We start from the raw sequence: 26,317 nt of genomic DNA on the forward strand, positions 1-26,317 counted from the left end.
CAATCTGCTGCCTGCACCAATGGATTTCCTTGGCTCACAGAAGAAGTGGCTCACCAGTAATGCAGACTGGAGATATATTTTATTTTTTCCCATAATGTGCTGTACAAAAGTCTGTATGAGATTTGAAATGCAGTGGATTTTCTTCTTCAACATAAACATGCAGAGAATTACCCTACACTTAGAATATTGTATGTACGTTACTGGAGCTTCCTGGGCAGTAACAGTATAACTAATATTCTTATTAGGAAAATAGATACTATTTTGTTAGCCATCAGTGATAAAATCTGTATGTATGATCAAATATGAGTGAAACAATACTGAATTATGTCGCAAAAACTTAATCCTTGTACTCTTATAAAAAAAAATACTGTGTACAGTTAACATATTTCTGTGGGGTGGAGTTTTGACTAAATTGGTGTTTCTCAGCCATTTTGAAATGGGACCTATTGGTAAATTTACATAACCTTTTGGGATCCAGAATCCCATTGTTGTGTGGTCCACTCAGGAACACATCAGGAACTAGCTGTGGGCTATAACTTGCAATTTGAGATTCACTAAACTAAATAGAACTTCTTTATTCCTTATCTAATACCAGTTTTCTCTTACAGCTTTGCCGTCGTCAGTTGTATCGGTAAGAGAATTAATGCCAAGTAGATTGTTTCAATTGTAAGAACATAGAAAAAGCCTCATAAAATACGCAGTCCACAAAAAAGCTTGGGTGCCTACTTTCAAACTGACTCTGTGCATGGGTGTGCTGCGTTTCCTAAGCGTAAGCATAGCTTGGCTGGCATGTGGCCACAGCAGAACTTGCTGCTTGGAATAGAGAGCATGACTGGAGCAGCCTGTCTTACAAATTCTTTTATGATGCCCATACATAATTACAGCCCAGTGGAAAGTGTGACCCTGTCTTATAGCAACCTGCATAGGCTCTCTGGCATCTCAGGAGATGCGCAACAGGCAGACAAGGGGTGCCATGTTGGGACCATGACCAGCTCAAGGTATTTTGCCACCCTAGGCAAGGTAAAAAATTATAACCAACACTTTCCTTACTCTGTCTTGTACAGTAAACACCATAGCATTGGTCCATGAAGTAGCCAAAAGTTTCCTGTGATAATTTAAAGCCTCCTTCTCTTGATGCTTCACTTTGTAACATTTAAAATTTGGAACATCGATAAAGCGAACTGAAAATACAGAGCCTAGAGGCAGACTTAATGCTTCAAAATTGGAGAGTCTGTTGGGAAAGGATGTAGAGACAGGAAACAACTGATACACTTTCAAGCTTTTAGAATCCCCCCCCCCCTTATATACAGGTCCATTATATACGTCACAGCTGTTTTATTAAGAACAATTCCGAGTTTGGAAAGGGAGAGGAAAGTATATACCAGATGTGTATTTAGTTGCACCTTTTGAATTGTCTTTCTGTGTAGTACATGTTCACTTCCATGTTTTTGAAATGTAAGACTGAACCAGAATTTCTGGGAGCAAAATGACTATTTTAAATACAAACCATTCTTTGAGACAGCTTTCTTCATTTCGCACATTGGTTAATCTGCCTTAGTTCATAATATGTTCATATTTATAGAGGTATCACACTGGCTGTTATACTTTCTGTAAATTCTTTTAACGTCAGGGTGAGGCTAGGGTATAATTTGACTTTCTCAAAAAATGGAAGCTTGCATTTATCGGTTTCATTAGATTCTTAATAATGCCTTTCTTATCAATTAGACTTCAAACAAGCATCATGTTTCTCTTCAATGTAGTACTTTGCATAATAGAGTTATTCACTTGTGAGCATATTAACATAGTTTCAGGATATCAAAATACCTTTTAAATGGTATATAAAATATTCTGCTTTGGATCATTTTGTAATAGCAAGCCACTTAGCTTTTAATAGGCAAGCACTCTGCTAAACAAGCTGAACTTGTTTTCTGAAGAGCAATCAAGCTGAAGTGCCCTGAAGGTGCTCAGCTGAGAAGTGGTTTCTTGGATTTTGAGAAAGTGTCGTCAGCCATCTGTTGAAGAACATACAAAACATTTTTTTCCATGGTTTTCTTTATCTGTTTCTGGAATGAAGATTTCTTTTACAGAAATAGGAGTGATATGAAACACTTTCTCAGAAGAGAGTAATTTGATTTCTGTTTGTTGTGTAAGTGAATGATATCAGCAACAGCAATGAAGTCACATTACTGAGTGATGATCTGTATAGATCATGTGTAATGCATGTGTAATTTCATCTCTCAATGAAAATGTTAAGAGCACAAGGCCATACAATGAAATAAATTTATTTTGGGTATTAGATAAACCAAAGAATTACTTCACAAAACAAAGCACGTGTGGGATTTATGAGATTAACTTCCAAGTCTTGAGACAGATGAGTTTTATAGGATAGCTTGCTCTCTTTTGTCTCTTCCTCTGCACTGCCACATCATGTAAAAGGTTTTACATAAAGCAAGATGAAGTGATAGAAGAGTTAATTTATTTTTTATTTTGAATCTTAACAAGACAGAAAAGAGAATTTTACCTTTCCTTTCCTTTGTATTCCTTGTACAGATAGTGATTTGAGATTTTCAGCCAATACATTTTCCTTTTTCCTTTTTCAGGGGTTTAGGTGGAGAACTAATGAGGCCAGCTGGTACGTCACACCACACACACACACATTTTTAATCCAAATGTTTATTATATAGCATTCTGTGGTATTATGCATTTCTCTGGTTTTTTGACTGTAAGTAAATGTACTTTGGAAATAAATCTTGCATCTTGAACCTTCCTCATTTTTTCAGCTGCTACACCAGTTCACCAGGCACACTGCCAATCTTTCCTTCAATTTCTACCCAAGGTCAAACTTCCCCCTTAAACCATACCTTGTCCACTCACTCTACCCTAAAATACCTCCCCCAGTTGTTGTTTTTTAATGCAGTGCAGATAAAACACAAACAGGTTCCATATTGGTAGTGCTCCTTGGTGGCATTTTAGCAGCCACCATAAAACTTGTTTTCTTGCTTGTTGGTATCAAGGAACGCAGACGTCTCCCTCCAAAAAGAATGATTTTCAGAGGGGTTCTCATGTAGCCTGCACTTAGGGGCTCCATTTGAAGAAGCTCTATACAAGCAGAATGTTCCACACTAACATTAAGTCAAGGAGTACTTGGATGCACTATATGCAGAAACCTAGGGAGCCTTAATTTGGGACTTGCCTGTGCCATTTCTGTATGCTTCAGTTGGTAAGGTTGGGAGTAACTTTAGCTACACTAAAGTGTATAGACCTTGTGCTAGAATAGCTGTTAAAATACTTTTTGTGCTGATCAGTATGCATATTCACAGTGCAACACATCTACTGTGTAGCAATACCAGTATGGCTGTTATTACATTTGCTTAAGCTCTGACCCTGGTGTTTGTATGATATGTATGTACAAGATCCACTGAACGCAGAGGACCATATTTGACACAGGATTGTTCTCTGCTGTTTTCAGAAATTGTATTCTCTTCGTTTTCTTCCAGTCTGCGCTTTAATTGAAAAGTTATCACTTTCAAAAATGCCTTTTAGAGGAGATCCCATAATAGGTAGGTGATGTTTTTGATGTCTTAAATTTATTCTGTCTTTTTATCTGTTGAAGATTATAATTGCATTCAAATGCACAGTCCTCTTGATTTCACTTGCCAAGAATATGGCTCACAGAGATATGCTTATTTTCTATCGTCACAAGATGTTCTTTAGGGTTGTGAATGTCCTAACATGCCTTTCATGACCCAGTATTTTTGCTTGTTGCCTCCTGCTGTCATTGGCATCATGACTGTGTTTGTCATATTCAGTTTAATTCAGAAAAGAATTGGCCAAATTGAGCCCCTCTTTGGGCAAAGAATTCCTGAATTGCACAGGGTTGGACTACATGAACCTCATGGCCCCTTCCAACTCTACAGTTCTGTGATTCGGTGAAATGATGCAGCACATGGAGGAAATTGTATAGGGTAATGTCATCTGCAGGAGACTTGGGACAGCAATTCTACCCCACTCAACAGAATGTTCCATCTATAACAGAATGCTTCTCTCAGTTTTAGTTTTAGTGGGGAAGGGAACCCTGGGTGCCAGGAAAAGGCCTTTGTGGTCCCCGTGATAGATGATGCACCAATCTCAAAAGCAAATTGAAAACAAAATTGAAAGCATTTAATTTGGGTACAAAAATCCATAAGGATGCACACTTAAATTTGCAGAGATCAGCTGGAGTTTTTATGAACACACTCTGGAACCTTTGAATATATTAAAAATTGTTGTTTTTTAAAAGGTGATGAATACTGGTATGTTTAATTTTAGGTAACTAATGTATTATCAAACATGCTTTTTTTCCCTATAGCTGAATGGCAGTCGCTCATAAATGACAGTTTCAAAAGTCTCCACCTTGTTTCAAGCAATGCAAAGCAACAAATAAAGGTATAGTTTGCTGTATCTGTATTGTTGTTGCTTGTTTTGATAAAAAAGAAAACATTCATATTTTCGTATTATGAAAGTTGCTCTCAGGGTATTCTTAAATTACCCAGGTGCTGTATATAACAGAACACAAGAGCACTTTGGGCCTGTATTTCCATGAGATGTAAATTAATTGTGTCTGTGAAAGGACAGAACCTCATTTTCATCCTGAAGTGATCAATTTTATATTTATAATGAGGGTGGCGCTGTGAGTAAAACCTCAGTGCCTAGGACTTGCCGATCGTATGGTCGGCAGTTCGAATCCCCACGGAGGGGTGAGCTCCCGTCTTTCGATCCCAGCTCCTGCCCACCTAGCAGTTTGAAAGCACCCCAAGTGCAAGTAGATAAATAGGTACCGCTTTATAGCGAGAAGGTAAATGGGGTTTCCATGTGCTGCACTGGTGCTGGCTCGCCAGATCAGCTTCGTCACACTGGCCACATGACCCGGACGTGTCTCTGGACAGCGCTGGCTCCCGGCCTCTTAAGTGAGATGAGCACACAACCCTAGAGTCAAGACTCGACTGGCCCGTACGGGCAGGGGTACCTTTACCTTTTACCGTATTTTTCGCCCTATAGGGCGCACTGGCCCATAGGACGCACCTCGTTTTTTTTTGGGGGGGGGGGAAATGAATAAAAAAAATTTATTCCCCCCCCCCCCAGCTGCAGGGCTGGGGCGGGGGAAGCTCCCGCCAGGCTTGCAAGGCTTGCGGAGAGCTTCCTGAAGCCTGGAGAATGAGAGGGGTTGGTGCGCACCGACCCCTCTCGCTCTCCAGGCTTCAGCGAAAGCCTGCATTCGCCCCATAGGACGCACACACATTTTCCCTTCATTTTTGGAGGGGAAAAAGTGCGTCCTATAGGGCGAAGAATACGGTAAATGAAATTTAGGACAGCAACTCAACTCAAGTTGCACTGCTCTTTGAACTCTATATGGAACTGAATAGGCTTGTTATAGAGACTCCATAACAAACCATAGGAAAAGATTAAACCAAGCACATTCTTAAATTGAGATACTCTTTAGTCGAATTCATTTGGGTGGTGGTTGTTGTAAATTTACTGCCTGATCATAAGTGACGTGTGCAGAAAGATAAAATCTTTTGCATGATACTGTATAGTTTTTTCTCATTTGAATAAATAAAATGATGGTCCACTCTTTCCCACCTATCTGTGGGAGTGAGGAGAGGCTCCATAGCTCATGGCAAAAGCTAGAGTCATTTAGGAAGCTGGCTGTAATACAGCCACACCCAAACCTAATGGGCCCTGCCCAGAATGCCATCTCTCCCCATAGGCTATTCTGGAGAGGGATCATTGTGCGAGTATACAATGAAGCTTAAAGCCTAAATATCCTCTGCTGGTTTGACTAGTGTTTGCTTTTAAAGGTATGGAAGGCAATATATACACCATGCCCCTATTCTTGTGCTAAATTGAGTTAAATTAGAACAAATTGTTGAGTAAGCATCAAGTAAATTCTGTTGCAAGTTCAACTCTTTAATTTAAGTCTACTAAAATTAGGTTCAGTGTTGTTAATTTAGCCTCCATAAAATTATACTGATGAGCTTTAAAACAGTTTTATAAGTCATGAGCTATTAGTTACTGTGCCTTCAGACACAGCCCTGAATGAAGAACGTGATCCAAGATACTTTGGAGTGTTATTTTATCTCCTAAACAGTAACAAGCCATGAACTGAAAATCTCCTGGCTTGGAATGCAAAGCTTATCTTCAGCTTTTTTATGAATGGGCCCATAGCAAACTACAGTAAAATTATTTATAAGGATAGAGATTATTCATTGGGTTTTCCTACAATAGTTGAAAGGAAAGATCTTTTGATGGTTACAGAGTTTTGCCTTTGTCTTAGGAATCAGCAGTCGCTGCATTAGCTGCTCTGTGTAATGAATACTACTACATTGAAGAGGAGGGAGCAAATCCAGCTCAGCAAGGTACTGATTCATAATGTTTGTCTCTTGCCTTTATTAAGGGATAGCCTGTGATGATCTTGTTAGCTAGAAAACTTCCTACAGGAGCAGAACTAGTCCTTAAATAAACATCTCAGTGGTTAGCAACTTCTCAGGACCAGCCCGGTTATTTATGTGGGCTTCTAAGACGCACTTAATTGGAGGTGACAGCAGCATTGCTTGTCCCTTTTGGAGAAATGAAAGAATTCTGATTTGCACATGTGTGAGACAATGTTTGTAATATGCCTAGTAAAGTGCCACTTGAATTAAAGCAGTGAAAGTGTGCTTCTGAATCAGCTCTTCACTACAATTTTACTTCTCTACAATGGAGTTAGAGTTAATAAAGTTTTGTAACATGGGAAGAAAATTTGCAGACCAGAGCTTTTATGGTGGCATTTGGGGTGTTCCATAAGTGCTATAATACTGCTAATGCAATGGGAAGCCTCCCTTCTCCCCCCTGCACACATCCAGAAACCTCCTTATCTGCTCTGGAAGCTTGAAGAAACACCTTGGACAGATTTGGGAAAGGGGCGGGCTGCGGAGAAGGGAGAAGGCCTTATTGTGCAAGCAGAAATCCTTGTGCTGGCAAAATTCATTAATTAGCATTACATTGAATACAGCCTTTTATGCATAAAGTAGAAAAAGGTATAATGCATAAAACTGCTGGTGCCGGCAGGCATGATTCAGCAAATGGCACCCAGGCACAGCCTTCTCTCTCTCTCTCTCTCTCTCTCTCTCTCTCTCTCTCTCTCTCTCTCTCTTAACCTACCCTGCAGAGAGCCTGAAAGGGAGAGGAATGCAATTGGAGGGAAATAGGATTAATTAGAGTAAGATTGCTGGTGGGTAGCAACACCCCAACTACTATCCTCTAATTTGGAAGAATTTACAGGGCCTCCACCCTAATAAGTAACATAGCAAAACATGGTTAGTTTTTGTATGCAGTTGGGCATGATAATTTACCTGCAGAGCTTGATACTCTGGGTTTTGGTCATAGCTTGAAGATCTAGCTTACATCTTCAAGGTACAAGCTTTACAATGGAAATGAAGATGCCCAGATTTCTTTTTTATATGTAGTGATATTTTTATACATAATTTCTTTTTTATCATATTTCTTTTTTATATGTAGTGATATTTTTATACATACAGTAATTTCATTCTCCCCATTTCCAGCAGTTTCTTCCCTCTGTAATTTGTTGTATTTTTCTTCAACACTTGCTTTAGCTTGTAGCCATTATTTCTGTTAAATTAACAGTTTAGAGATCATGTATTTCATTGTGTTATCACATTTACATTTTCTTACTAGTGCCATCTTATAGTCCCATAGGCACTGTTGGTACTTATCAAGAAACAGCCTATGCCGAGTTTTCTGCAACCTTTTAATTTGGTTCCTTGTGCTGCTAACAAAGTGTCTTTGAAATTAAAATGAGTGCTGATGAAATTTCATTATCTTGGGTGTTCTCACAAGACATATAGACAAGAGTAGGGTTACTGTGTTGCTTCAGGCCTCAGTGTTTTATATTTGCACAAATAGTTTAGAGATATCTAAAATACCTGTGCTGTTTCTCAGATGTTCACAAAAATAGCCTCTTTGAGATGTGTGTTTGTGTATTTTCCCATTCTATACTTCTCTGAGCATCTTAAAGTTTATGCAGTGGTATACATACACTTCAGGTTACATATGCTTCAGGTTACAGACTCCGCTAACCCAGAAATAGTACCTCAGGTTAAGAACTTTGCTTCAGGATGAGAACAGAAACCGTGCTCTGGCGGCGCGGTGGCAGCAGGAGGCCCCATTAGCTAAAGTGGTGCTTCAGGTTAAGAACAGTTTCAGGTTAAGAATGGACCTCCAGAACGAATTAAGTACTTAACCCGAGGAACCACTGTATAGCATACTGATGAATTGATTTAAGAAGAAGTAATAAGCCTCTGCATGTGCTAAGAAAATCCATCTTAATGTGGTCTTAATTTGAGCCAGGGTCATTGGGCTTGGTTCTACAATCGGTACCAGGGCTTGGCAACCCCAGACAGTGTAAAGCAATAATAATAAAAAGTAAATGCATTTGAGTTGTTGCAGAACTCCTTTCCTTCGGCATTGATTAATCACAACCACCCCCTTTATAGCTATACAATTTCCAGATAACAGTGTTAGTTGCAATTCCAGGCAGGAACGAATGTGGGCATCTCTCACTTTAAAAATCAAGCACTACCTCCAACAGCTGTGCTGCAGAGAAATTCCTTCAGAAATGTCACCTTGTTACCAGGTTCCAGCGTATGGAAACCACTTCCTGGAATCCAGTGAAGCATCTTCCTCAAGAGATGCAAGGCTGGAACTTTCAGTAGATTTATGCTCGTTGTTGCCTTAGAACACATCCTTCAATTCAGTTGTGAAAGGGTGAAACTTTGAAGAAAATTAGGCCTGCACAGTCATGTTGAGTACACTGTCCTGCTTTCCTAACAGTAAAAAAAATCCATAGTAAATCATTTGAATGACTAGACAATGACTGCAGCAATTTGAAATCACCTTTTATCTCTCTCTGGAAATAATTTATGCAAATATTCTAGGACTTTGGCGCAATCTCCCCATTCCCCACCCCATGCCAATTTCTAATTAATGATACTATGACTTGTATTTATCTAGATGAACTGGTGAATCAATACATTTCAGGCCTTCAGAGCCATGAGGAAATGACTCGGTGTGGCCTTTCATCAGGCTTAGGTGCCCTTCCTAGGTTTCTTTTAAAAGGCAAGCTTCAGGAGGTGAGTTAGAGAGTGGGGATTTAATTTTTTTAATTTTTTTTGTAAGTGCTTAAAGGAATATCATGAAGAAACATACAACAATACAGTATTGCTGACCATGTTTGGTGGTTTATAACCAAATCTCCGTCAAGGTTTCTGTGTTAATCATAATTTCTTGTGGAAATGATTCTTTGAAGGGATGAGGGATAGACACCATACTCATAATAGGGCAAAAAAAGGCAACCAAGTAATGGGCAATGGGTAACTATTGCCATATTGTGGAGCGGGGAAATAGTTTCCTCTTCTAATGTATTGCTCTCCAGCAACACTCTTCAGTAGCCCAACTCTTCCTGGGGGTGTCACTGTTTTCTTCCATGGCAAGGGAAGCAGGAAAACTAACAATAAAAAGCTTAGATTTTTTATATATAGTTAGACATTCAAACCTCAGAGTTGTGCCAGGGAAAAGAACAAGTGTTATGCACACTTATGAGGAAAGTGGAAAGAGACAAATTTGCTTTACATCTTTACAGTAGTGATGGGAAACCTCCATGAGGGCCAGCAGTCCTTCCCATTTGGCCCATAGGCCATTTTGGTGAAGCCACACCCACCTGTGATGTCATATGACATTAGATGATGTATTGGTGAAGCTGTGGCACCACATTCCAAAGGAAGATATTGGGAGTGACTATTCTTCCTTTGTAGCTGTGGCTGTACATTTGAATATGATGCCAGGTGGGTGGCCCTGCCCAGCTGTCAAAATGGCCTGAGGAGGGCTGGCCACTTCCCCACCTTTGCCTTATAGAAAGGCTATCCTTCCTTGTCAGATAAAGCATGTTAGTGAAGGAGTATCAGGAGGCTTGCATTGGACAGTCTTTGTATCCTGTACCTGTCACAAAAACGGAGGGTGAATTTAGGATGAAGCTAGATGCCTGGCAGCAAACACAAGATTACTGGTTGTGTGTTCATGTCAAGTGTGCAAAGTAAGTGTGTGTGTGTAGCCACTTTAACTTCTACTGCTTTTTAGATAATTTCTCGCAAGCAAGCTGAGTACAATACTCATATACTGCTTTTGTATTGTGTTGTTCCAGGTTTTAGACGGCTTAAAGGGAGTCACTACCATTTCCCCTCAGTATGTGAGCTTTGCTGAATCCAGAAAAGATGGCCTAAAAGCTATTTCAAAGTATGTTCAACAGTTTGTATATGCCTTTATATTTGCCCTGTAATGTGAGTGCCATTAATGAGGGGAAAGTGTTGGCCTTGTTTTTAAGACTTTGTCCTTCTATATCAGATAATAGGGAACCTTGTCTAGCTCCTGGGGCCTTACCCACATGATCTTGAGTTCTTTGCTGGCACAGGAAGGAACAGAAAAGCAGCAAATTTCAGGCCCCAAGGCCCACTCTGGATCAGGTCCTAGTGTAGGGGATAGAAAGGTTTTTCGCCCCTTTCCCCACCACTGTTGTCCCAGTCTGGATTGGGCTGCCGCACATGTAATTTGTATTGCTCGCAGCCAATCCATTGCAACACACAAGCCCTCCTTAGGTGGTACCAGGAAGGGTTAAGTCATCACGGTAGGGATGGGTGCACTACCTCTGCACCCTCTTCACTGTTCCTGCTGCCCTCTGACTCCTGGGAAATGACCATGTAAAGTAGGGAGGCTCTCCTGTACTTGTGGGGGCTCCCCATGCATTTTAGAAACTTGGACCATAAGGTTTTCAAACAGGTGATGAGCTTCCCTCAGGCTTCCTGCTGCACAAGGTTGCCTTTCCCAAGGTGACTGATGAAGAGACTTTTGCTGAGGCAGGCGGAGCTAACTTGTTCATCCCCACTGCCTCCTCACACATTACTGGAAATGCCTGAAGAAGGTTATTGTGAAAACCTCACTTAGGTCCTATGTGTCTCTGTGTACGTGTGTTTGATTATGGGTGTGCCTGGCCCCGTGGGTTGCTGGAATGTGGCTCCCTCAAAGCTTTCTGTGTGGCGAGTCGCCATGTAATCTACATGGCCACCACAAACCCAGGTACCTATGTCTCTGATAATCAGACCTGCTACTAGGGTCCCTGTTTCTCAGAGGAGTAACCTCAGCACAGTTGAATAGCTCTTCATCTCCCAAGGAATGAGTCACTTCTAAGAGATTCCCCTCTTCCTAAGAGTGACATCCTCCTTCCATAATACCCCAGGTCCATGTTACAGCAGATAATCTGCCACCCTTGGGAGTAAGATGCTGCTTTCATTTTCCCCGAAGACCTTACCCACCAACCGCCTTCCCTCTCTTGCACTCAGAAGATCAAACTTGTTCCCTCTAGGATAACATCCATAGAAAGTACATTTCATGAACATTGATAATTGATACCTTTCATAAATATGTTTAGCAGTTTTGTTTGCTATTAATGCATAAATTTTAATCCGTGAGTCATTTGTGTGTGTGTGTGTCCTCTTCCTACAGGGTTTGCCTAACAGTAGGTGTGAAAGGGGAAGGATCACCAGCTGAAGTTGTATGCAGAAATAATGTCACGGAGATCTACAACATATTGCTGAATGGTCTTAATGATTACACAACGGACAGTCGGGGTGATGTTGGAGTATGGTAAGGCTTTGTTCTTGCTTATTGTCCCATCAAGGCAAAAAGTGGATAGGATTCAGAGAAAGAGCCCAGCAAATATTACAAGGCATTCTGGAATAGGATGCCATTTCAGTTCTACCCCGCCCAGAGGAATCTCTTATTGAACTACAAATGTACCTGTAGAATGAAAATGCTAAAAGTGTGCTAAAGGCTTTTAGCATTTTCATTCTACAGGTACATTTGCCCTACAGCTCCGGTCGGATCTCAAGGTTTCCGCAACCGGAGGGACCGCTTCTGTGCACACACATGCGGCGGTAGAGCGTTTCTGTGCATGTGCAAAGTGGTAGACCACTTCTGCGCATGCGTGGCAAAAACCAAGAAATATACTTCTGGGTTTGCCGCTTATGTATTGCCTGAAGTTTATGTAAGCGGAGGGATATATAAGTGGAGGTACGACTGTAATTCATAGAGCAAGAAGGTTACAGGCTCTCCCATCCCTTTCACCATTCACTTTCATTTGCCGATACTTTAGTATTGTTTTAATACTTCCTTGGGCATATCTATAGCCCAAGTAACAAGATTGACTGCTTAACTCGCATGCTGGTGACTGGACAGCAGAGGGCGCAGTTGTACCAGCTGTTGGGCTCTCTCATGTGTTGCTACCTTTTGCAAGCATTTGCACATATTATTTTAAAAGCAAATGAGCTGTTGCTATCTCTACTATCTACATTCCCTAGAGTGCTAATTTGACATAAACACAATGGCATAAATCCAGCTCTGCCTTGGGTGCACTGAAGCCCATGGATTTAAATGTCATTAATAAACAACCTCCTTTCTGCCAGAAAATTCTCAAAATTCAACCTTTTTTGATAGTTTCGTGTGAGAATTCCAGTTGGTTGGTGTGCAATGTTCACTCTCCCACTGTTACATCGTGTTGAGTCAGGATTACAAATAAATAAGATAAATCGTTACACTTTGTACCCTTTAACTAGTGCTTTCATTCCATTCCAACCACATAACAAGTGTAAGAAACTCAAGGCTTCTTCTTTGAGCCCTAAATCTAAGAATAACTAGTGTAACATCATGTCAAGTACCCAGTGCCTAGAAAACATTAGCTATGTAGCTATCTAAAATTCTTCTTGATTATATTTTAGCGTCAAGAAAATGTATTTATTTAAAATATTCAACACAAGGTTTCAATGTGGGATACAAACGAATACTAATCAAAACATAAGGACATAACATTACAGTCACCATCAGTCTTAAAACTACAGTGCAGCACCTATAAAATTCCCAGCCAAACATTGAAGTTAATGTGGTGAGGCTGAACAAGCTGAAGCTTAATCCAGGCACGACCAAGGTGTATGAGTAGGAGAACTGCTGTCTCTGGATATACAGTTCTAGGTGTTTTGCACTCCCCTTGAAGAACCACACCAGCAGTTCGGTAATGATCCAGAGCTTGTCACCAACTGAGGAAGCTCAGGTGGCAGCTGTGGCTAGGATAAATTCAGCTGGTACACCACATGTGACCCTGTCTAGAAGGGTCACATGTGGTGTACCAGCTTGATAGATATCTTGCCTCAGTTATCTATGCATTTGCTGCAGCCAAACCATACTGCTGCAATGCTTTCTGTGTGCTGTTGCCTGTGAAGGCTGGAAACTGTAACTGGAAACTTGTGGCTGAGGCCAGGTTATGGGAACATCACCTATACCGTACCAGTTTCAGTGGTTGCCCATGTATATCAAGGCCCAATTGAAAGGGCTGGTAATTACCTTTGACACCCTGAAGAATCTGTGGCCAGGTTACCTGCAGGATTGCCTGCGCTCCTAACAAACTACATATACCTTGCAATTGGCATTGGAGGACTTGCTGCATTGCCCACTTGTTAAGATTATCCGGCCCTTGTAACAGAGGCTTCTCACCAGCGGCCCCACGAATGTGGAACTCAGTTCCTTCTGAGACTCAGCAGGCCTCATCCCTGTCGATGTTTAAGAGGGCCTTGAAGTCCTGCTGTTTTCTTGATGGCTTCTGGTTAATGCATACTGCACTTTAATGCTGGCTTTTGGATTTTCACTGTTTTATTGCTGACTGCTTTTGTTGTGCTCTTAAGAGTAGACATGAAATGATATTATTATTATATTGCAATGCTGTTTTGATTTTAAATATTGTTATAAGCTGCTTTGTGGAGATACTTTCACAAAGATCAGTCTGGACATTTCTTCAGTAAATAAACCTTGTTGGTTGAGGAGAGGACTAGAAGATGGGAAAGCTCTCAGTGGTCTTGCCCCTCTTCTTGCAACAAAGATGAGTGGTTTGGCATAAGAACTGGCTGGAAGGGCACTCTTGTGAATCTTGCCTACTTGGTACTGCTCTTTTTTATTTTCTTAAAAGTATGTATTTTACGTATAAAAGTCAAACAGGTTTAGGAAAGAATTGCTCTTGTATATGAAGAAAGCTTTGGTTGGATCTTTTTTTTTAAAAAAAAGATTCGTGGGAAAGCTAACCAACTGTATTTTCCATATGCAAACTTAACATTCCTTTTGACAGTTTGGACATGTCCCAGCACATAAACTGTCTTCAGGTGTTGGATATGAGTACCTTAATAGTAAGATGTCATACAAAAAGAGGAAGAAGTATTCTTTGATGAAAGGTTGCCAAATGCTATGATGCAGTTTATATTCCCTACCCCCTTAATTCTCACTTACTTGTCCACCCATTTTCAGACTTCATATGCATTTGCCTTCTTTTCACCTTGGAAAAGTACAAAAATACAAAAGGCAGGCCACTGTGATAAGGTAGTGATAAGAAGAACAGTTCTCTGTTACTAAAGTAGGTTAATAGCTCTTTAAATACTCATTGGAAGCACAGGGGTAATGCATCTGTAGACCAGGTTTTAGCTTAATTATGTGAACACATATAGTGTATGCATGAAAAAGAAGCCAAACTCTCTATTGAGATCAGGAAGGAAATGTTCTGGGCCATCCCAGTGTGTCCTAGATTAAAATAAGTTGCTTCTGCTTGTGCAAGTTGGGACACCCAATTTCTGCTGCTACCGCCCCCTCTACATACACTGCAGCCCTCTGTACCACATCCTACTCTGTTAACACCCAGCTGAGATGCAGTCCGAATTCTGCTCACCCTCCTCAACAGTTGCTGTCTACTAATAAAATAAAATAAGAACCACATCATTTGCTTTCCTGCAATTAACTGGACGTATAACTTGGCCCTTAGAATGGTCCTTTGTTTTCTACTCTTCCTTTGTTATATGTATGTAAGTATTCTATATCACAGAGACTGACATGGAAGAAAGCACACTGATATATGAGACTGTGGCGTGAAAGTATATTATTCTGATCATAGAAGCAATGTAGATTTACATGAAGCATGTCCGTAAGAAGTTATAAATTTACAATGGCAACTTGCTTATTTTTACAGGGTGAGAGAAGCTGCTATGACCAGTTTAATGGAAATGACCCTTTTGTTAGCACGGACTGAGCCAGAGCTAATCGATGCAAATGTGTATGTATTTTGCAAATATAATCTGTGAATGCCTGCTGTATGGTTAGGTGATGAGCTGTTTCTGTGAAAGGCTCTTTCAGTAATCCCTCTTACCTATGGGATTCAGTTACTTCCATCAATACTGCTAATGAAAGAACTGGAGCACAGCCTATCTTGCATCTGTTGTGAGTACAGGGAATGCAGATTGTAGCTTCTGATTATCCCTTCTTTGTTAAACTGCTTTACATTAATAGCTATTCCCGCTTACGATAGATATTGTGCCTTTCCTGCGCCAAGAAACACTGTATCTATTTTTATATAATTATACATTTGAAAAGTTATAGCTATATACCGGTTATAATAAAAGAATTAAAACCTTAAAAATACTGCGCTAGATACAGTTATAAAGAATAGTCAGCACAGGGAAAGCAGTCAAAACAGCTGTTTTGCCAATCTTGTAAAAAAAGGCAAGCTGAGTAGATGTGCTTCATGGGTCTTCAAAGATAGGAGAGAAGTTTGGTCTAACCACTCCTAGTAAATCTCAGAGTAAAGTAAAAGTATGGCTTCTTTACACAGCTGTTCTCACTTCCTTTGCTGAAGGAATCCTTAGCAGGGTCTGAATGGAAAATGTTAATGGGGATGGGGAGTAGTCATATAGGGAGAGGTTTCTCTGGAATATGTCGTTCCAAATGAATGAGTGTTCTGTGTACTAAACTTTAGCTCCAAGCGGATCATGTGCTGTGTGGCTCAGCAATCAGCTGAAAAAATCGACCGATTTCGAGCCCATGCAGGATCTGTATTCCTCACACTTCTGTACTTTGACGACCCTCCAATTCCACACATACCCCACCGGGAGGATTTAGAAAAAATATTTCCAAGGTAACTAGTATCTCATTTTTTTATCATAGAATTGCACAATAAACATTTGCCCATAAACATGAAAGAACTCTTTATTTAGAAATACGTTTAAAGAGAATATTTCATTCTGTCTTGTAAAGGAGTAGACTTTGGAGATTCAGAGTGGCTATTTATTAGAGAAGGAAAGGGAAAGGCAACCTAAGTTTTGTTCTGGCCGGATCCATAAATGGGGCTTGGGGAACTTCCCACTGTTGTTGGACTCTCACTCCCATCCTACCTGGCCATTAACCATTTGGTTAGAACTGAAGCAAGTTGGGGTTCAACAACTCATGGAGGGCCACAGGTTCCCCATCCCTGCCGTAAGTTATCAAGTGTGTGGGATTTTCCACCTTTGGTCATTTCGTCAATCCAGTAACTAGTCTTCGCATAGGGTGCGAGTTATCAGCAGTTCCAAAAGTAAGTAAAATGTAGTGATTTGTTAAAAATAATGCTTCAGAAGCTGATGTAAGCAAATTATACTTTGTGCATACAATTTAACTTGGCATCTCAAGCATTCCTGCATTTTGCAGAGTGATCCTATGGTGCTGATGCAGAAATTCCACGGTAGAGCTACAACTTGCTGGCTTCCTGCCTTATAGCTCCCTTGTGGTCAGCAGGAAAGAATTACTTATAGGAGCTTCAGGACTGGGGTAGTTGGAGGTTTCTTTTGGGTGTCTGTATGCAGAAAGAATGAGGGGACCAGGATATTCTGGATCCTTGCGCCATTCCTGGTATTCACCCAAAATGTTTCACTGCTCTACCCCCACCCCAGCAGGACATTTGCTCCTGCCAACCTTTCCCTGGGTGTACCTGCGGCACTATAAGTGCCATCCCACTGGCTGTGATCTCTCTCTACCAACAGAATGGGGCATAGCTGCATCTTGTGGCCCCCATACATGTCTTTGACTGAATTTTGGATTGCACTTTCAATTGAATTTTAAAATGCATTAATGTGTAATACAGTTAATGGTAATAGCACATTATGAAAGCCCCATTTAAAATACGGTTATACTGCTGCATTGACAAAGAGCATTTCTGAGTCTTACTGTCAAAGGATGCCAGCTTTGATTTCTGTGGATAATTTTTCTGCTTTAAAAATGGAGATTTCAGAGTTTAGCAGCAGTTTTGGTGAAACAAACCATTGCTCAGGAGGACATAAGGCTTATGTTACCTGCTTTCTATTGCCCTTGCTTCAAAAGTGACCATCTTTTCTGTTGTTGACAGGTCAGAGGCAGTAACCTTAAACTGGAATGCTCCATCGCAAGCCTTTCCCAGAATCACACAGCTTCTGAGTTTGCCATCTTATCAATACCATGTTCTGACAGGACTGACTGTGTCCGTTGGTGGATTGACCGAATCAACAGTAAGTGAATTTTAAGAAAATGTTTGATCGGTAGGCGGTGTCTAAGAATGACTATGTTAAGAGCTATGTATCAATTCAGGTAGTAGTTCATTTCTGGAAGCAAGTTGCTGATGTTTGTACTGCTAAAGTCTTTTATTGGGGTATGAAAGTGCGGGAGGCACCCAGCCTATTGCTGTTTAGCGTGGCTGAAGCCTGGTTTGTTTCCATATCCCTGTTTGTTTCCATATAGCAGTTTTCCCTGTTTGTTTCCATATAGCAGTTTTCATCACTTCACTACATACCTCTTTTCCTTTATTCTAAGGTGCCGCAGGACAGCTCTGGTAATCTGAGAAACCCGAGGCCAAATGAGAGAAGTCCACACTGCAGTTCCTCCCCACACCAACATCTCCTTTCTTGAAAACTGAGGTCATGCTGGCATGGAGAGGACTGCCAAAGAAACATCACAAACATAGCCTTTCACTCCCCCATTTTCCAAATTTTCTATCTAAATTACAATTAGCACCTTGTTCTTGGGCAGGCTTCCGAAATCCAGAAAAGCACAGTTTGAGCACAACTTGACGATCTTGCCAGTCTCTCTGGATAATGTCAGACGCCATACAGCCTTAGAAACCTATTAGTATTCTAACTTTATTTCACTTGCAAATTACTTCAACTGCATTTTGCTTTTAACAAGCATTTCTACTTGTCACTGTGTTCCTTGTAGTTTCCTGCCTCCAGTTGCCTCTGAAAATGAAACTAACTTGGAGGATTTTTATTATCACTACTGGCAGTCACAAGTAAATTAAGAATGTGGGGGAGCTTACAGCTCAGACCTATAGGTTCCTATAGAGGGCTGTGACACCATTGCCACCTAATCAGCATCAGGTAGTGACTGACGGCTTAGTGTTTGCTCTATCCTACTTGCTGTCCTTTCTCTGTACTCCATTTACAAATGGGTGTTGTTGATACTGAAATTCAGCTTAGTCACATAGCTTTGTTTGGCTAGTGAGAACACGATCCCACCTGCCCATCAACGTCCTTGCAGGCTGTTGCAGTAATGTGCTTTGGTTCTGCAAGTCTCCCCACCCAGTACTTACTGTATAGCAGCTTACCAATGAGGCTGAGCTACTAGTGTCTGGGAAGCCTTGTTCTTATTAGCACAGGATTCATTAAATCATTGCACCTTTCTGATCCTGCCCCTGCAACACTATGTCCTTGTCCACATTCATTTCATGCACAGTTGCACTGCCTTGAGTTATTGCAGTGGTGTAATACCACTACTCAGAATCATGCGAGTGCAAGAGTCCTTGAACCTGATTCTGGTCCTTTTCTTTCTACAACAGACCATCAGGCTTCCAGCACTGTTAAGTGTGCTGAGCCTTCACATTTGTAGAATGCTTGAATGTTCAGTTCATGATGTCAAACTCTTGCGGGTTTGCATAATGAGGTGGAGATTAAATTTAATTTTGCTTTAAATATGAGGTTTTTCCTACCCCAAGTTTCACAGACAGAGAAATAGCCTTGAGTTACTTCAAGAGGTCACAGAGAGGTTCTTACCCCCAATATTTTCATGTTGGGTTTTTAGAATTTGTTACACTTAAGTTTTGAAACGTGTAAACAGTTTGATTGCTTCCAGCTCTTTTGATTATTGTTGGCTCTGCCTGCTTGTTTAAGAGAACAACCTTCTGTTCTGCTTCAAAAACACTGTTGAATCATTAGCTCTTTGTAGACCTCCCTAGAATATATCTCAGTTTACTTGGGTTGTAGTCCAGTAATTTCCAGACATGAAAGAACGGCTAGCGTGCCTCTGAAAATGCATTCATTAAATAATTAAAATGCTCCTGTGAGCCCCAAATACCACCTACAAATTGGACTGCTCACTGAATGTCTGAAATATTTCCATTAGTCTCCTTTGGAGCCAGGTAATTCTAACCTATCTTTGCATCAGTTTGGTCAGGCAGTCCTTCCCAGTGCAGATTTATGAATTGCACATTTATGAATTTATGGAATTCTGTGCAACATGATTTGGTGACTGCCACTAGCTTAGATGGTTTTAAAAGGAGATTAGAGAAATTGAGAATAGGTGTATCCATTGCTTCTAGCTATAAAAAGCTATTTTAAACCTCTGTGTTCAGAGGCAATATGTGTTCAGAGGCAATTATTGATCAAACCAAAGGTGAAAGCTGTAGGAAACTATGTAGCACAGGAGGCATTCGTCTAGAAAAACAGCGCAAAGTGTTTTCACATAGGATACGAATGTGGGCTCATAGGTTGTATCTGGTATACGTGACAGCATAATCAAGTGGCTGATAAAGGTAGGAGAGGGGGGAAATACCATGAGTTTTTGTGGGTCAACGTACTATTTTCCCAATCGTGAAATTGATGAGATGGCAACTTCCGACTGGGAACATACAGTTCAGTATGTGAATACAATTCAGAGCTCTAGTATTGTTAGAAAAGTGCCTCTGCATCCAATTTGTCCTATGGCTTGCTTGTCAAGTTTGCAAATGGATATTAAAAGCACTTGAAAGGGAAAGGAAGTGACAGCACTAAGAGGACTGGAAGGCAAAAGAGTAAAGAGGCAGAGGCTCAGTATAATCCTTTCAGTGGATAAAAAGATGCACTGGGTTGGAGCCTAAGTCACACTTCACTCCCATTGATTTTAATGTGTTCTAAGTTAGTGATGTATGAATTTCCATGTTGGTTTTAATGGGACTGAAGTAGGACTTAACTTGCTCTGGATCCAGTCCAGCATGACCAAATGCTAATGACAGGATATTTTTGCCACTTCAGGGTAGTCAATATGTCAACATCTGAAATAATCCAGAAATGATGCTCTCTTTTATTGGCCCTAATGCACTATTCACTGGTCCCCTGCACTGGAAAAGAAATACGACTCGCTGAGTAGGCCTTTATCTTACTGTTTGGAAAATCACTGGTGGTGAGGCATTGTTCTCTTGTGCCTTTATACCATATTAAAAGAACTTTAAGGACTCACAAAACGTGCTGAATTTATTAGAAGTGCAGTAGTTCCTGTGAATCTTACTGCAGTCTGGATCTTAAGGGTTAGTCACAGAGGGTGGACGAAGGTAATGTCCTAAACATAGGCAGGATCCCCCAGTAGCCATAAAACATAGCAGTCTGCGGAAAGAGGTCCTTGTTTTTTCCCTTCCATCCAAGTCTGTTTAGCAGCTATAAACACTGTGCACATGTAGAAGGGACTGTGTTAACAGTGCACATATTTCCTGGATAAAATGCAAAACATGCCATGCCACTGGCTGCTTTTCTTGCTTATTTAGCTATACGTTTAAACATCCAATTACATTTCCTGTTTAACTGAAATGGCACCATGTTACCAGGTTGTTATGGGTCCTTGGTTATAAAGGATGCTGAAGTGTGTTTTTCCTATTGTTCATGTAGTGTCGAATTCCTATCGACTTTAAAACCTCAAAAATCAATTTTCTCTTCTCCCCTGCTCCCCACTCTGGAAAAAAAAAGTCCCTTGGAGATATAGTGAAGGCTGAAGTTAATCTTTTCATGTTTGTTTATTGGAAGTGTTTTTCGCTTGCAGGTAAGGTGCTCATCACAGAGCCTGTTCAGCTATCTGAAGGGAATTCAGAGCAATATGGATGCAATGAACATCTTTTGTGACACACTGCTCAAGGTCTTTGAGGACAATCTGCTGAATGACAGGTAACCTCTATCTTTCTATAGGGGCTTGTTGGGCACATTCCTGAATGTGTTTCCAGATAAATTGCTAAAAAACGTCACTATAGTTTTCCATCTACTCTCTTTGACTTGGAATCTATGGTTATGAAAAAGCCTAAGGCCAGAAGTGCAAGTCAGTGGGCCAAAATTTTTTTGCTAATTTGCCAGGCATAAGAGATAGGAAGGCACAATAACTCGGCTAACCAAATTGCATTTGGGGGATATTTTCCTGAATGGAGCACAGGCTACATAACTAAATGGCAGGAATGGGGAACTGGATCTGGCCTGAGGATCCAGAACTGGCCCCCACCTCTGCCTCCTTGTCTTGTCACCTGACACAGGATATGATATCAGTTGATTCAGTGTTCAAGCCATGGAAGCAGTCACAGGCTAATCTCCAAATTTGGCACTGTATTCTCAAAGCACTGAGAACAAAGCAAAGCCTCTGCTGCTGGCTGCCTCTTAATTATCAAGGAGCAAATGGAGGCTTATCTCTGAACTTGGTGTTATGGTCCCACAAAGCACTCTAGAAGAGAAACGTGCACCTCACTATGTGACACTCTCTGTCTCATGAACTATGAGTCCAAGAAGAACTCATTTGTTCCTTCTGGCATTTATTTCCTGTGCACAGGCAAGAGGAGCCAGTGGAGTGGTAGCCAGTTAGTAGCATGTTGGAGGAACAAACACTAGAGTTATCAGGAAACATGGGATGCAGGCTCTAGGACATAGGTGAGGAAATGAATTGTAGGCCTCTGATCATCCAAGAATATAGGGCATGAGATCCCAAGTGCAGGGAGCAGTGTCACCATGCACAATTAATATGGATACAGTGGTACCTTGGTTTATGAACTTAATCTGTTCCGGAAGTCCGTTCTTAAACCAAAGCGTTCTTAAACCAAGGCAGGCTTTCCCATAGCAGGGGGGGGGACCCTCCAGATGTTTATGAACTCCAATTCCCAGCGGCATGGCCAGTGGTTAGGGGTGGTGGGAGTTGTAGTCCAGCAACATCTGGAGGGGCCACATGCTCCCCACCTCTGCTCTAAATTTTCGAAACAGATGAGGGATAGGGTGTGTATGTTAATGCTTGAACACTGCCAGTAAAACTATTTCCTCATCACATTCTGAAAGGGTATGTAGGCCAACAGCCAGAAAATGACTGTGTGCAGGCACACGCCCCCACTCCTTAATGGGAATATTCAGATGTGTGTCTCAATGTATAAATTACAGAAAGGAATCCAGGAGCCTTGCCAAACTCTTGCAGACTCTTATCTGACCATTCCCTGCGGCTAAAATGGTTGAAGTTTAAACTTCTGCGCTTTGTTTTTCCCATTTCAAATTTTGTTTAGGAAACGAACTAAGTATTGTGTTAGATTCTGGATACTGGAGAGCCATTGCGTCACAAGTTTTCACACTCCTGCATTGTTTGTGGGCAGAACTGGACAGTAGCCTTGCAAATGTGTGGTGCCCACACTTGCCAAGATAGCAGGAATGTGATGGTGAGGGCACTTGCAGGGAAGTTTTTGCAGGAGGGAAGGTGCACAGTCCTGTCTCCCCATCCCTTTCACTGCATGTTGATTCCTTGCAAATGATTCCTACCTTTTGGGCAGACCTGGTTTCAGAACCTGGCATAGGGAGAAAAATTAAAAATCTGTCAGGTTGGTAAATAGGGAGAAAGTATTCCTTTGATTCTCACCCCAACACAAAGAGCATCTAGTTTTGCCCTGTAAACACCACAGTGTGTGATTCCCCCTATGGAGTAAGAATGGTCATACGGGCACTGCAAACATGTGTGACTGTATTACCATCTGACTACTGCTTTATGATCTCACGAAGTGTGCAGTTAGCTCTCTGTCATTCTCTCAAACTAGTTTTGGCTATCTGAAAAGAGAGAAGTGTATGAACTTTGGCAAAAGTTTCCCTTTTTAATCTGAACTGTGAAAGTCCCATTGCTAGTGGTGTCAAACATGTTGCTCTGTCTTCTGTGTGTTTTCCTCAATAGGGTATCTGTACCGTTGCTAAAGATGCTGGACCAGATATTGGCCAATGGCTGCTTTGATATTTTTCTAACAGAAGAGAAGTAAGTACTAATGAGCATAGCATAAAGCCTCTCTTTCCCTGCCTCTCCTCCAATTGCTGCTGTGCTGCGGGAAAACAAGCCATAGTATGGCTGGGTGTGTCATCTGAACCCAGGGTCATGATCAGAAGCCAAGGTTTTTTGCTTATTGTGTGGGGTTTGTTTCTTCCAAACAAACTAGCCTGTGTTCAGACAACACAACAAGACAGACTATGGCATGTTCCCCTGCAACAAAGCTGGAATGGGGAAAACCAAAGGGCCTGCAGCTCATTCACACTGAACCAGTTTGTTTTAAATGTGGTTTAATGTGATGTGCAAACCAGGTCATAAGCAGTACTAAGAGTTGAGTTGTAAATCCTGTTTACAAATTAAACAGAACTAACGATGATCACCTGCGATGTCAGTCTCTTTGTAGAAATAATCCCAATGAACCACTGAACAGTATCTTAGTAAAACTACCTCAAGTGCGTGCGTGCACACACATGCACACTTGATCGTAACAAAATCTCAAAGTAGATACTTGAGTCATGTTGTTCTCTTGTCCTATGAGATACCAAATGAAAGGGCAGGAGAAACTATTCTTTCCAGTTTTAGTAGCATATCCAGTATTTATACCTGAGTGTCAGTTGCAGTTTTCTGTGTTTACTTGCATGTCCATTTGCCGAAGGTGCAGTAATGTGCCATCCAGTGGAGTGTATTGCTACAGGTTTTAAGCAACAAGTCAGTGACTCTTTGACTTCGTCCATAGATGGGTGCTTTCCTTAACAACAGTAATTTCATACCTGTGCAGGCTCTCATCTGGGGGGCACTCTGTGCTCTTGATTTAGGGACCACCCTGAGTGATGTCGTGATTGATCTGGTAAAAATGCTGCTCACCTTTTTTTAAAAAGCTCCATTTTCAGGAACACGTGTGCCCAATTTGCATAACACAGAACCTTTTAGACAGATCCCTTTTCCCTATTCACTGATCCTGTTTCTGCTGGAGTGCTGCCCATACAGGAGAAGGAATTTTCTCAATTTCCTTTGGAGAGGCTGTGCTATTTGAGATCACCCATAGGTTAGAGTTAGTTATTACAAATGTGGAATTGGCAGATGACAGAAAGCAAAGCAGGTCTATTTCAGATGCAGTATCCTACACATTAGACTACATGCACTAAATTTTTTCCAGATGCTCAGCTGTAATTGGCCTCTTTGCTGAATGCCTGTATTGTCATTTCCTTTGGAAATCACACCTCATTCCCCATATTGCCATTGTCCTGTGCTGAAAAGCAGCAAGCACTCCTGTTAACTGAATTAATCTCCAATAAATTCCATCCTGTCTATGCACAGCCTTGCATAATTGCTAACAAAGTTAACCTGGCTTGAAACAAAGAATGCAGAATCCATTCTGCACTCTACCTTGCAGCAATATTATAGAGATAGAATGTGTTTCCCTAGGGGTAATTTACACATGTGCAACTTTGTGCAGCCTTGCTTACAAATGGAGATTCTGGATAAGATTTCACTAAATATGCACACTAAGAAACACTTAATCTTATTGAACCAGCTTTATTTTCAGGGGTGTATGTGCGTCTAAACTAGTTTAAGAGCTACATGAAATCTTTTCCCATTCAGACTTAAAACATAACATTAAAAAATATATATTCAAAGCTTTAAGCATAGAAAATAGTGGTTTATATCATACTAACCAGCATGTGGAGGGACGCAGGTGGCGCTGTGGTCTAAAACACTGAGCCTTGGGCTTGCTGATTGGAAGGTTGGCGGTTCGAATACCCCACGACGGGGTGAGCTCCCGTTGCTTGGCCCCTGCTCCTGCCAACCTAGCAGTTTGAAAGCACATCAAAGTGCAAGTAGATAAATAGGTACTGCTCCGGTGGGAAGGTAAACGGTGTTTTCATGCGCTGCTCTGGTTCGCCAGAAGCAGCTTAGTCATGCTGGCCACATGACCCGGAAGCTGTATGCCGGCTCCCTCGACCAATAAAGCGAGATGAGCGCCACAACCCCAGAGTCGTCCACAACTGGACCTAACGGTCAGGGATCCCTTTACCTTTTTAACCAGCATGTGGTTACTAGGCCAAGATATTAGCACCCCAAACTGAAGTCCACTGTGCCAGCTTAGTGGTTAGTGATTGCTTATGTAACATCCAACACAGTTTGCAACACTCAGGAGAACTGGTCCCCTCTGAAATAATGTTTACTTAAAATTTTCAGCCACCCATTTCCTATGAAGTTACTCACACTCTGTAAAGAAGAGAGCAGAAGATCTAAAGATATCCAGAAACTTCGCTCCAGCATTGCAGTGTAAGTTGGAAAAAAAATTGTAACAAAGCAGAGGGATAACTAGGGAACTATTAAAATAACCTAGTGCATTGAGGAAAGACTTGTCATTGCATTTGTGTAGTGGCTTTGGGGCGGGGGGCACATGAAAATGCAACAAAAAGCTCACCTCCCATTGTAAAGCAATCTTGTGATTTCACTCTGTTGTTTTTTTAAAAAAGTGCCAATGCATTGTTGCCATACTGAATTTAGAAGCACCTTGTATGAGTACTGATTCTAAAGCAAATACTGCTAACTAAAACATCCCTAGTCTGTTGATGTATGGCCTCAACCATAGGGCAGCTTGGATTGTGATACTCTACAGCAGTGGTTTTCAACCAGTGTGCTGTGGCACCCTGGGGTGTCTTGAATGATAGTCAGGGGCAACACCAGCCCCTTTCCCTCTTTCCTTCCCTCCCGATGCCCTCTTGCGTCGCTGCCTCCCAAAAGTTTGCACAGCCCTGGCTATAAGCTCCCCGGGCAAATGGTGCCTCTGGGGCTAGTCAGGGGGTGCTTCCCAGGCCCCTGTGGGGCAGTGTGAGGAGGCCTCTCTCTTTGGGGCAGGGGAGAGACCAGGGTTGGCAGCTGTGGCTGCCCAGAGGACTCCCAAGGAGAGGGGAGATAAGAGAGAAGAGGCTGAGGGAACACTCCACAAGGGGGAGGGTGTTTGAAAAAGGGCGAGTGGCTGTCAGCTCTGCAGGCAAAGGGGTGACATAACTGGGCTGCTGAGCCCCACAGGGGTGCTGCAGAAAGAAGGCAGTTGGTCAAACAAGCC

General features: G+C 41.5%; 2 protein-coding genes across 2 annotated transcripts in view; one reads left to right on the top strand and one right to left on the bottom strand.

Annotated features, from left to right (window-relative positions):
• The window catches only part of TBCD (tubulin folding cofactor D), a 118,328-nt gene that overhangs the window by 85,542 nt on the left and 6,469 nt on the right, over positions 1-26,317 (top strand). Inside the window, exons 22-35 of the mRNA XM_081895015.1 lie at positions 609-631; positions 2,601-2,632; positions 3,498-3,560; positions 4,349-4,425; positions 6,314-6,395; positions 9,049-9,167; positions 10,235-10,326; positions 11,590-11,730; positions 15,143-15,226; positions 15,926-16,084; positions 17,327-17,465; positions 21,016-21,137; positions 23,152-23,229; positions 25,438-25,527. Of these exons, the coding sequence (XP_081751141.1) occupies positions 609-631; positions 2,601-2,632; positions 3,498-3,560; positions 4,349-4,425; positions 6,314-6,395; positions 9,049-9,167; positions 10,235-10,326; positions 11,590-11,730; positions 15,143-15,226; positions 15,926-16,084; positions 17,327-17,465; positions 21,016-21,137; positions 23,152-23,229; positions 25,438-25,527 (1,301 nt within the window). The remainder of the gene's footprint in view (positions 1-608; positions 632-2,600; positions 2,633-3,497; positions 3,561-4,348; positions 4,426-6,313; positions 6,396-9,048; positions 9,168-10,234; positions 10,327-11,589; positions 11,731-15,142; positions 15,227-15,925; positions 16,085-17,326; positions 17,466-21,015; positions 21,138-23,151; positions 23,230-25,437; positions 25,528-26,317) is intronic.
• The window catches only part of B3GNTL1 (UDP-GlcNAc:betaGal beta-1,3-N-acetylglucosaminyltransferase like 1), a 94,359-nt gene continuing 92,293 nt past the window's right edge, over positions 24,252-26,317 (bottom strand). Inside the window, exon 7 of the transcript XR_014164245.1 lies at positions 24,252-25,046. The gene's annotated coding sequence lies outside the window, so the exon portion shown is untranslated. The remainder of the gene's footprint in view (positions 25,047-26,317) is intronic.

The sequence above is a fragment of the Podarcis melisellensis genome (genome assembly GCF_964234715.1).
Source record: "Podarcis melisellensis genome assembly, chromosome: 2".
NCBI classification, from domain to species: Eukaryota; Metazoa; Chordata; class Lepidosauria; order Squamata; family Lacertidae; genus Podarcis; species Podarcis melisellensis.